General features: G+C 37.8%; 1 protein-coding gene across 8 annotated transcripts in view; it reads right to left on the reverse strand.

The window, feature by feature from the left end:
• Window positions 1–5,873: 5,873 nt before the first annotated feature.
• The window catches only part of NIN (ninein), a 97,575-nt gene continuing 91,291 nt past the window's right edge, over window positions 5,874–12,157 (reverse strand). For 7 of the 8 annotated variants that reach the window (XM_013056068.2, XM_004738754.3, XM_004738756.3 and 4 more), the window contains 2 exons: window positions 12,016–12,129; window positions 5,874–9,827 (listed from right to left, as the gene is read on the reverse strand). In XM_013056068.2, coding sequence (XP_012911522.1) covers window positions 9,618–9,827; window positions 12,016–12,129 — 324 coding nt within the window. In that variant the 3' untranslated portion in view covers window positions 5,874–9,617. Of the gene's footprint in view, window positions 9,828–9,914; window positions 12,130–12,157 lie in introns of those variants that run through there. The other variant, XM_004738764.3, reaches the window with a different exon arrangement.

Consider the following 12,157-nt stretch of genomic DNA (forward strand, 5'->3'; position numbering starts at 1 on the left):
GGGGTCATTTTTACTTTATAGTGTTTAAAAAAAATGTTTTTTAAAGATTTATTTGAGAGAAAGACCACACATACAGAAGGAGAAGCAGGCTCCCCACTGAGCAGAGAGCCCAATGCAGGGCTCAATCCCAGGACCCTGAGACCTGAGCCAAAGGCAAAGGCTTAACCTACTGAGGTGCCCAGGTGCCCCTTTGAAAGACCGTTTTAATGAATTGTTCTGAAGTGGCCCTGGTCCTTGCCTACCTTCATTTTCAAGTACTAATGAGCAGAAGAATAGAAATAAAGGAGTGGGTGGGAAGAGACTGTCTTCTTGCATCATGGGACTGCTAGGTTCAAGCAGGTGGGTGACCGTTTATTGTGGGAAGACATTTAAATCACAGCCAGGCACAAACCTTGAGGCAAAGGCTGACCCCTTTGCATGCAAGCAGGACATGAACTAACCTTTCAGTTTTTGCTTTTATCAGAAAAATGATGAATGCTGCAATTTGTTGACTAGCAAAGATTAAACAATTGTAACATTATGTGAGATAATTTAAGCCCAACATCTGTATCAAAAAGAAATCACTAGAATTTTGCCCTTTTCTTTAGAAAAAGTGGTACTTAACTTGTTATACTTTCTTACAAACCATTAGTCTAAGTAAATGTCATGAGCTTTTACTACTTTCTGCCAGTTATTAGATTGTGATTTAAGGGCCTGGAAAGGAAATGTATTCTTTCAACTTGATTTTATCCTGCTAAAGGATTATTTTTCCTTAAATTACTTGGAAAATTCCCTACAGCTTCTTACTAATATATTTTTAAATTTTGGCCCTTTTCATAAACACTGAAAACTGAGAAGAGCACCATTAAATCCTATACTATAAGACAACTGGTGTACCTACTCTCCTGGGAGGGCAGTGCCACTATAGGATGGAAAACTCAAAAATGTATACTTTTCCATTCATGTAATGAGTGTTAATTGGGCAATAATTTTTTTCAGACATTGGGGTGGGAACTGGGAATATCTAAAAGTCAGAGATGAGACAAATCATAGGCAATTACACAGTCGTACCAACTTCACCTGAAAATGCACAGGGTGCTTATGGGAACACATGGGAGGGGCTCCTTCACCAGATTTCAAGATTAAGGAAAAATATCTTGAAAAACTTTGATAGAATTTCTTTTATGCAGGGCACCTGGGTGGCTCAGTGGGTTAAGCCTCTGCCTTTGGCTCGGGTCATGATCCCGGGGTCCTGGGATCGAGCTCCCCATCGGGCTCTCTGTTCAGTGGGGAGCCTGCTTCCCTCCTCTCTCTCTGCCTGCCTCTCTCTCTGTCTGCCTCTCGGCCTACTTGTGATCTATCTCTCTCTGTCAAATAAATAAATAAAATTAAAAAAAAAAGAATTTCTTTTATACATGGTCTTAATGCTAAATTTAAATCTTCTTTAATTATATTTTTAAAAAGACCTTTAACTTTTGCCTTCCCTGTCAATATTTTAAATACATTGCTACAAGATTGCAAGCTTACGTAGGTTATGGTAGGTGGTATTTATTATAGCCACTGTGACTTGGATGGACACCCTGACAAAGCTCTGTATGTGATAGCTGGAGAAAATGTAGGAATTAGGACAAGGGCGTGGGGGCAGGGACCAAGGACAAAGGATAGGAATAACATGAACAGTAATGAGCAACTACTTTTGTCACCAGGTGGCATCTTAAAATGGCACTTATCTTTGAATAGGCTTCCATAATAATGTGGGTAAACAGAAAAATCCGTCTTCAAAATCCTATCTTTAAAATCATCATTTTTATCTACTCTCTATACATCTTAAGCCCAAATATCCCTCACTATCCATCATAACCCCTTATCTGTGAGAGAAATCTGTCTCCTGTGGTAACCTCTGCAGATTGTACCATACTCCAAGACCCTGACCCTTGGTGTCCATAGTTGACCAGGCAACAGTCTTTCCATAATCTAATCACATTCTTAAAGAATTTGGATTTGTGACTTGGAAGTAGTTGTTGAACTCTATTCGGCATTTGAAAGAAGAGCGAGAGCAGAAAAACATGGCTGCCACCCCCCACTCCCACCACCAAACAGGTGCAGAGGGAGAAACAAAAACAAGAGACCATGTGATGAGAGATAAGGATAGAGATGGGGACGGGGGGGGGGGGGGGGGGGGGGGGGGGGAGAGTGATGTGGTAGGGCAAAGCACCAAAGGTCTTTGATTAGATAGCTCATGAAGTCAGTCTGTGTATTTTCTGCCTTTTGGTTCCATGAAACAAAGATGATTTCTTACAGTAAACCCCCCTTTACTTAAACTACGTGGCACTAGTTTCTCGGAGTCACTTCCTCCCTATGGTAGCAGGAGAGTACAAGCATTTGTAGGCATGATAAAGTGTGTTTTCTACCTCAGGAAAAATAAGTACTTGTGTGCTACCAAGTGAAGAGAGTGAAGAGGGCGCACTGTTTATCCTAAGCTCCTACTGACCTTTATGTCTTGCTTTAAGGATTGTCCTTTGGTATCTGGAGGGAGGATTAATTTCCTGAATATCTTCTCTTTTGCCTTACAGACCCCCTTGTTGCTTCCTTCTGGCTTTTACCTCTTCTGCCAAATGCCTCCATCTTCCCCATGTTTTCCCACTGTCTATATTTCCAGGGAAATAGGAAAAATATCTGGATCTGCCAAACTTTACATAATAGAGCATAGGCATATGGAGAGGCTGCTATACATGGTTTCTAGTAAGTTTCCTTTTCTCTGCCATTGGAGTACCATCTATGCTTCAGAGTAAAGAAAATTAAAGTTAAGTGCCTACTACCACATTTATAAATTTCTATCTATATGTTATAGATAGAAATGTTTTATTTGGAAATAGCTGCAAACTTAAAGAAGCTTGCAAGAATATTACAAATACTTACATACCCTTCTTCTGTATTTTAAAAAAGATTTTATTTATCCATTTATTTATTTGAGAGAAAGAGAGTGCAAGGGAGTGGTGGGGTGGGGTAGGGAAGGAGCAGAGAGAAAGACAAGCAGACTCTGCACTGAGTGCAGAGCCCAACATTGGGCTCAATCCCATGACCCTGAGATCACAACCTGAGCCAAAATCAGAAGTCACTCAACTGACTGAGCCACCCAGGAGCCCCTCCCAATTTTTTTACACATTGTCATCATTGCTTCATTGCTCTGTTTGTGTGTATATGTGTGTGTGTGTGTGTGTGTGTGTGTGTGTTGTGTTGTGTGTATAATTCTTTGTTTCTGAATTGTTAGTTGCATACATTATGGCTCTTTATCCCTAAAAACTTCAGTGTGCGGACACCCGGGTGGCTTGGTGGGTTAAGCCTCTGCCTTTGACCCAGGTCATGGTCTCAGGGTCCTGGGAATCGAGCCCCACATCAGGCTCTCCACTCAGCAGGGAGCCTGCTTCTCTCCCTCTGCCTGCCTCTCTGCCTACTGGTGAACTCTCTGTCAAATAAATAAATAAAACCTTAAAAAAAAAAAAAACTTGGGACGCCTGGGTGGCTCAGTTGGTTAAGCGGCTGCCTTCGGCTCAGGTCATGATCCCCGTGTCCTGGGATCGAGTCCCACATCGGGCTCCTTGCTCAGCAGGGAGCCTGCTTCTCCCTCTACCTCTACCTGCCATTCTGTCTGCCTGTGCTCACTCTCTCCCCCTCTCTCTCTCTGATAAATAAATAAAATCTTTAAAAAAAAAAAAAACAAAAAAACTTAAGTGTGTCTTTCCTTGGAATATAGTCTTACATAAACATACTAATTATAGACTTCGTTAAATTTAACACTGATGTAATACTATATTCTACTGTGCCATCCACCCGATTGGCTTCTCTGATATAGAATTCCAACCTAGGAGCACGTATTGCATTTAGTTGTCATGTCTCTCTCTCTTTTTTTTTTTTTTCCATCTTTTTGTAGCATTCACTGTTTTCATCGTCCATAGCATTGTAATACTGGATAACATTTTAGTGCCTGGGACTGAGTTGGTGCTTATGTATTGTTTGAGATCTTGAAGACAGATAAAATTCCAAACAAGAATGAAAAATGGTTGGTGGAAGCTCATCTGGGCTCTAAGGACTGTTCAGATTTTTACTTTGCTTTAACTAGTAAAGCATGTATCTTGCAATCATTTAGAATTAAATATTTTAACATAAGTGTATCTAGCTTTGTTTTACATGGTTGCCTGCTTTTTGTCCCCTTAAGAAAGCTCTGTACCCAATGTGTGGCTTGAACTCATGACTCCGAGATGAAGAGTCAAATACTCTACTGACTGTGCTACCCGAGCATCCTGGGTTACCTTCTCTTCAACTGACATTTCTTTGTTCAGTTTTACAGTTCCCCTTTGTGGAATTTAAATTTTTTTTTAAAAAGATGTTTTAATTAACATTTTTTCCTGACTTGCAAATGAGGCTAAACCAGTGAATAAAAACCGCTTTTGTGACTTATCAACACATTTTATCTAGATTAAGTTTAACATTTTAATCAATAGATTATAGATAGTTTATATACTTTAGATAAAAATTCTGATCCTTTGGATAAAATCTAACCATTATTGGAAAATGTACATCAAATTAATATCAGAGGGAAAATGGGACTTTTTGAATGCAACATGAACAAGAGACTATAAAACAAACAGTTTACACTAATCTCAATGAAGTACATACACAATTACACTTAACATCCTGGGTGAAGAACCTTCCCCATTTTACATTAAAACACCTGAAGATTTGGGATGCCTGGGTGGCTTAGTTGGTTAAGCATCTGCCTTCAGCTCAGGTACTGATCCCAGGGTCCTGGGTTTGAGCCCCACATCAGGCTCCCTGCTCAGTAGAGAATTTGCTTCTTCCTCTCCCCCTGCTTGTGCTGTCTTTCTCACTTACTCTGTCAAATAAGTAAGTAAAAATCTTAAAAAGGACACATACCTGAAGATGCTAATTTTTCTTATTCTAATGCCCATAGTACTGAATCCATCAACAAAACTTAACCATCTTCTGTATGTTATATATTTTTTCTAGGTTTTTTTTTTTTTTTTTTGTGCATAAATCTTACTGCTCTACCCCAATCCAATCATAAACAGAAAACCAGGAATGATTTACATTTTTCTTTATAGTATGCATGGTAGGTATTTAGTCAACACATTATATGTTGTTTGATGGAAGTAGAAATTGAGAAAGTGTTTCAATATATTAATACAGACCAATCAGGATCTTAAATCCTGAGTGCCAATTTTAGCTGGCTGCATGGACTTAAGTCACAAGTTTGCTAAGTTTCAGTTTACTCATCTGTGAACTGGGGATAATTATAGCTCTTGCCTCCTAAAGGCAGTGTAAGGCTGATATAAAAGCTTTGAAAATAGTGAAACAAGGCCTGTGAGACGAGTCTACTTTGGCCAGCATTTCCATTCTACATTTCAGTATTCAGCATTGTGGCTTAATGTATTTCAGGCTGACTTTTTATGCCTATGCTTGTATATATCTCATCACTCACAGCTCAACTAAGAAAGTCTGAGTCACCCATAAAGATGGCAAAAGGAAACAAGTGCACCCAAAATCCCAACTAGGGCCTCAACTGAGGTTAAGTCAGGATTTTGGATGTGAATTATGAACCACTACAGGGTACAGGGACCTCAAACTTGCTGATGTAAAAGTAATCAATTCTGCGACAGAAATGGAGTCCCAGTGCTCTGAATCGCATACAAATCACTTGGGAATCTCCTTAAAATGCAGCAAATGAAGAATATGATTTATTAGGCTGGGGTGGATGCAGAGATTCTGCATTTGTAAAATGTGTTCAGTGCAGTATTTTAATGCTTTTACTCTAAAGACTAATGATGGACACACTGACACTGTATGAAAGTTCGGGATATATAGAACACAAGAGCCACATTTACAAAACTCTTTATTTACATTTTAAGCTCACATTAAAACCTTTTAGAATGGCTAAGATAAAATATACAAAGTTGGTATCCACACATACACATTAATTTTTCTCTCAAAAGAATCCTATGGATGGCCTCTTGATGAACTCAGCCCCCACCCCCCAAAATTAGTGTTCCCTTAAAACATGGTGTGAAAATGTTTTCCCATAAGAATAGTTAACTTAAATCATTCAAAACTGAGAAATAAAAGGTTAATTTTATTAAACAGCTATCCCTACCATAAAACAGTTTTCTATTTAGAGTGTTGGTATGTTCAAATAGGTCCAAATTTGATATAATAAATAAGCTTTAAATATGGAATGCTTTGGTTATTAGGCTTTGATGTGGCTTTTGGCATTACTTGCATATCATTCCAATGAGCCGTTACAGGTAATCCATTTAAAACAAGATTTGCTTAATACTATTACAAAGCACTTAAACTTGCCTTGATAGGGAATACCTTTAAGATGCTGACAATAGCAACATATTTCTCTTTTCCTTCACTCAGGAAAAAACAAAAACAAATTCATTCCCATGTTAAAATCCATCATAAAGTAGACTTTTTATTCATTCTTAATAATACATAACCTGGGTATTTGTACATTATTGAAACACTAGACTGTAAGAGCTCCTTCTATATCCTGAAAGCTTGACTTTGTGATTTATGTAAAATATGCTCATGATTAAATATATAAGCAGTGTATTTGAAGCTTCTGGGAAGGATTCACATTTAAAAGTTTTAAAATTCAGGTTTTAGAAAAATAAATAAAATACTGTGATCGGTTCTACCACTCCCCCTCTACTTTTCTCCCTTTACTATTTGAGCTTAAGAGTTCAGGCTTCTAAAATGCAGAAGAAAGCAAAATAGAACAACGCAGGTTTTGTGATCCACATTTTCTTTGTCTTAGTGTAACATATTATCACAAAGGCAAACTTGACTCTTTCCTTGAAATGAATATCCCATCCTCTCAGACTAATTTAAATAACTCTGAAGAAAGCCAAAGAAAGTTTAACCAGTTTAAACTAAACTTATTAGTTTAATAAGTGAGTAGCTAAATGCCAATAAAAGAATATATAACTTGTGATTTTAAAGGGTGTTGTTAAAGTCTGAAAGCCAAACCTAAACATTTAAGTTCAAATTTAATCTCTTTAAGAGATTTTTTTAAAAGCTGTAAATGCTATTGTAAATTGCTAGTTAAATTCCCACTCTAGGCTACAAAAATAAACTGCTGCACAAATATATAAACTTAAGGTAACTATTTCTCATGTTGAACTTTTTTCCTTTTATAAGTACAGTAAAGCAAAAAATAAAGCACCTAGATGTTGATCCAATTAACTTTCATTTGAGCAGCATTTTGATTTTGGATAAAGGGATTCTAAATGTGGTCTAAAACTTTCCAGAAAGTCATATTTACATTCATTAAACAGCATTTTATATACATATAAATACAGATTTTTGAGAAATTAACCTACACTTTTCATAATGTAAAAGCAAAAATTATAACACATGTGATCACATGCTAAAGCTAGTTATTTGAGCAGTCTGCTTGGTGTTCAGTTTTGATAGTAATAACCTTGAGTAACTCGAAGCATATCACATAAATACACCACAGATGCATAGTTTATTTATGACCTTAGTTGCCTAGGTCTATCCACAGTTTTAAGTGAAAAAGATTCTCTGTTAAAAAGCCAATGTCATACAAGCAGTTGGGTTTACAAGTACTGTTTGCACTGGGAAGAAAGATTAGGGAAGGGATGGTAGCAGATGTGACATGTTTTGAAGGGTAATTACAGGGAAGGATTAAAATTTTTTATTTTTCCAAGGGGAAATTAGGACTTTCTGATAGTAAGAGCTATCCAGACCTGAAAAGTTTGTTTCATGAGTGTGAATTCCAGTCCCACAAACTGCAATGCCTTGTCAGAGCTCTTGTAGTAAGGACTTGTGTTGGCCCTAAGCTTGTCAGGTGGGACCAATAAATGGTTAGGCCATGAGGAACCTGAAAGTTGCTTGATGCAAATTATTTTGTTGAGATTTTGAAACATCGTATGATTTCTTAGGCCAGCGTTCTTGAATCTTTTGTTCCTGCCCATAACCCTGTGTGTGACTTTGCTCTTACCTGTCTTCTAGAAATACATCAGATTGAATATTTCTTATCTAATTGCTGTTCCACAAAGACAAACAGGTGACTATACTGAGCTTTGTTAGTGTCCTAAACATAAGTCCTCCACCCATGGCTGGCCAGATGAAGTAGGCTAAGAAGCAAAGATTTGATTTGGGGGAAAATGATTACCCATCGTAAAAATGTTGACTGCTCTATAAAGTTCCAGTCTTGAGAACTGAATGGAAAATCCCACTTGGCACTCTTTTACCTCAGATGGCATGCCAGTGCTTATTGGCGTAAGAAATTCCTTTTTTTTTTTTTTTTAAGATCTTATTTATTTCAGAGAGAGAGAGAGAGAGAGAGAGAGCGCCCACGTGTGCGAGCATGAGAAGGGGTAGGTTCAGAGGGAGAAGGAAACTCCCTACTGAGCAGCAAGCCCCATGTGGAACTTCATCCCAGGACCTGAGCCAAAGGCAGATGCCTAACAGACTGAACCAAGCCACCCAGGCGTCCCCAAAGAAAGAAATTCTTATCATCAGAATTGAAGTGTTAGAAGAATAGGAAGCATGGAAATTTAACCTATGTTAAGCAAGCAAGTAACTCTTCCATAAGTTTTTAATTCTAAAATCAAGGATTTTCAGAAGAGTAAATTCACCAAAAATGTAGAAATAAAAATCATAGTATAGCTCTAAATAAGGTCACATGGTTTATGCATTTCAAATTCTTAAAGAGGCCCTACAGTGTTCAGGAAGACCAAAGTATTGTTCCCTGAGTTCTTGAAGCAACCCTAAAAGTAAGTTCATGAACTCCAAGAGTTGAGAGAGAAACCTACCTGGTTTACTTATCTCCCTTCTAAGAGCAGATGTTTACTCCAAAGTGATTTGTTCCCTGCTTTCCCTATAGTTCAAATGCTTTAAGAATGTGGCTTTATCCATTTTTTAGAAGATAAGCTCCCCAAATGAAACTTCTAAGAAGGAAAAAAAAATGTTTAAAGAAAGTACAGTTTTAACATTAGTTAACAGTGCAGCTGAAAAAATAAGTTTCACATCTATTATACATCGAGAGCTGTAATACTGTCACAGGTGTTAGAAGATAGAGTACTACGGACTCTGGCTTTTCTGACCTCTGTGGTTATTGAGCCCAGGGTCTGTTACCAAAGAACCAAAATTATTGGAAACAGAATGACTTTTCCATATTTGAATGTGTAAGAATATATATATATATATATTTTTTTTTTGTAAATAAAGATTAAAAGTCATCAGATCTCAAACGTTAAATATCTGGGATTGACACATAGCATTGTACATAGTTTTTTTTTTTTTAACTCATTCAAAACTGGGGTTTTAAGACTCTTTGTGTTCATATATCTACTGTTCTGGTGGCTATTAGGATTTTTTTTTTTTTTTAATTCAAAACTTGGGAATGATTTAGTCTCTTTAGAAAAACTAATTATACTACATGGAGACTCTAGGTCTGTTGCTGGCAGTTTTAGGTTGAGCTTAACTTTAAACCATTAAAGGTTTAAAAAAAAGGGTTGAAAGAACCTACTGAAATGTTCCATCCATTTTAGTCAAGTGCACAAAAATGAGTGTATCCTTTGGCTTGGCTATGACCTCAATGGAGGCGTAGAAGTCAGTGGTGCTGGTGCCAGATTCCTGACTATATTACTGAGGCTGGCAATCTTCTCTTCTAGGAGGTAATTTTTCTTCTCTGCTGTTTTTTGTCGCTGTTCAGTCATTTCCAGAGCTTTCAACAACTGGGCATTTTCAACATACAAGTCCTTCACCACTGTATCTGCTTTAGTATTCTTGCAGAGCTAGAAACAGAACCAGAAACATCTTGACTCCATTTCTGTAATTAAGGGGTGACATTAGGACAGTTGTTCATAAAGGCAAATGACATCTAGCAGTTACATTCTTTTATTTTAGAACACAGTTTTAACATCAGACCTGGCATCAGGGATACAAATAGAGCAAATCCACTTCTTTCAAGCGGTTTCTTTGCCTGTTTTTAGAAGTCACTAACAAAAAGAACATATTGATATTTGAAGGCTCAAAAACCAAAGTCTTTTTCCACCTAAATAAATGGTTACTGCTTTTTCATTCTCTAAAAAAATATCAGAATATGTTTAGTTTTTGAGGTATAGAGTATGAACTTTAACTCTGGGAAGCTCAAACCTCTGTTAAGAGCATTCATAACTACAACCTCCTGATTATTTCAAACTTTGGTCCATGTATTACTTGGAACAAAGAGGTAAGATCTGGGCAGTTATTTTTCCTTAACTCTTCCTCTTTTGCATGGTAGAGCTTGCCTAGAAGATATATTTTAATTTTTTAGGGTTAGAAGACAAAGTCTAGGTTGGGCTAGGAAAATTTGTCAGCAGCCTTGGGATAATTTTATTATGGCTCCTATTAATGTATTCCAATCCCCCATTTATGCCTCATTTTACACCCAATTTTAACCAGGACATCTGAAAGTATAGAGGTTTCAGGGAATGAAGAACTGAAACTTAGCTAATTTATTAGCATTTCAAAAGGGTTAACACAAGCCCAGGACCTGGATGCCTCTCAGGTGTAACATACTGACCTGTTCTACTGAACTGCCCTAAGACAACTTTTCATCTCTCCCTCCCTCCCTTCCTTCCTCCCTTTTAAAAAACACTTTGATGGCTCTTCATCACCTGCATTATGAAATGCAAACTCCACAGCTCAGCCCCTAAGGCTCCCTACTGCCCACTCCTCCCCATTGCTCTAGTTTCTTCTGCTTCTTTCAGGACAGTATGAACTGTTAATGCCAAAATGGTTGTAGATGTCCACACCCCATATGGTGCCATAATTGCATGATGTTCCCACAGCCTAGGCTGCCCTTCTCACACTTCTTCATCTGTTTAAATCTTACTCAGCATCAGTACTTGCTTTAAGAGGCCTTCAGGAAACTCGCTTTTAAATTCCTGAGTTGGATCAAGTACTTCTTTCTCTATGTTCCCCTCTGCTGAAGTAGACTCCGTTTTCTTTATTTTTTGCCAAATGCTCAATACCTTGTAAATGAACTACCTTCCACATGGGCAGGATTTTGTTTTGTTCTCTGCTGTATTTCTAGCGCTTAGAACAGGACTTGGCACATAGTAGCTATGTTTTGAATAAGTGAGTGATTAAAGGATTGAATAAATGCTTATTGTATAAGACTTTCCTTTCTTTCCATTTTGTGATTAAGACATCGAGCAAAGGAAAATTCCAGTCTACCTCTGCATTAAGGCATTCTCTTGGGCTTCTTCTTCTTTTTATATATCTAGAAAACCACTTGGACAATTTCTGCTCCCACCCCTCAGTTCTTAATCTCCGTTTCCAAAGCACTACAACACATTCCTATAAAGTAGTCCTTTTTTTTGCATGTCATCAGATGTTACACAAATACTTTACAAACACAGGACCCACCTGCCAGCAGCAGGTGAAAAGGATCAGTCTGCACAGCAGTCCTAGAATTCCAGGTCCCTATTCTAATTCAGAGCACAGCCTCTTGGGGTCTGATTATAGCCATGAGTACTTTTTATGGCCATAAGAACTTTCATAGGTGTTGAAAATAGGAAAAGCTCAAGTTCCACTTATTATCCTCCCATTTACCAACATACATTTTGTGTTTACTTAAATAGAATGTTTCCGGTCTTGGGCAAATAAAAAAATCTACAAAAATTAAATTTGAGCTAAACTTTGTTAGGAATTAATTTGTTAGGTCTGCATCAGTCTCTGTCAGCAAACGTACATTTTTAAAATTGTGGACCAACCTGCCTTAAAAGAGCTTAGGGAAAATAATGCAGAATACAGAATTCACGCTTCTGGAGTGGTATGGGGGAAGAGTGAGTCCTAAATTCAGCTATATACATTCGTAGTAGCATTTGCCTTTATTTGACAGCAAAAGTGAATGAGTTAATGGCGATAAAGGAATGGAAAGCTGGAGTTAAAAGTGGAATGTGAGGTGGGCGGGTAGAGGTGACCCGGGAGGCTCACTTGTTCTTTGAGCTGATTCACTTTCTCCTGAAGAAGCCTTTTCACCAGTTTCAGTTTCTGTTCAACTTCCATCATTCGTTCCTCCATGACCGTTACCAGTTGCTCCTGGCTTCCCTGAAGGGAAGAACAGAAAAGGGTATTA

The sequence above is a fragment of the Mustela putorius genome, unplaced genomic scaffold (assembly GCF_011764305.1).
Source record: "Mustela putorius furo isolate JIRA1106 unplaced genomic scaffold, ASM1176430v1.1 tig00000129_pilon_pilon_pilon, whole genome shotgun sequence".
Lineage (NCBI taxonomy): Eukaryota > Metazoa > Chordata > Mammalia > Carnivora > Mustelidae > Mustela > Mustela putorius.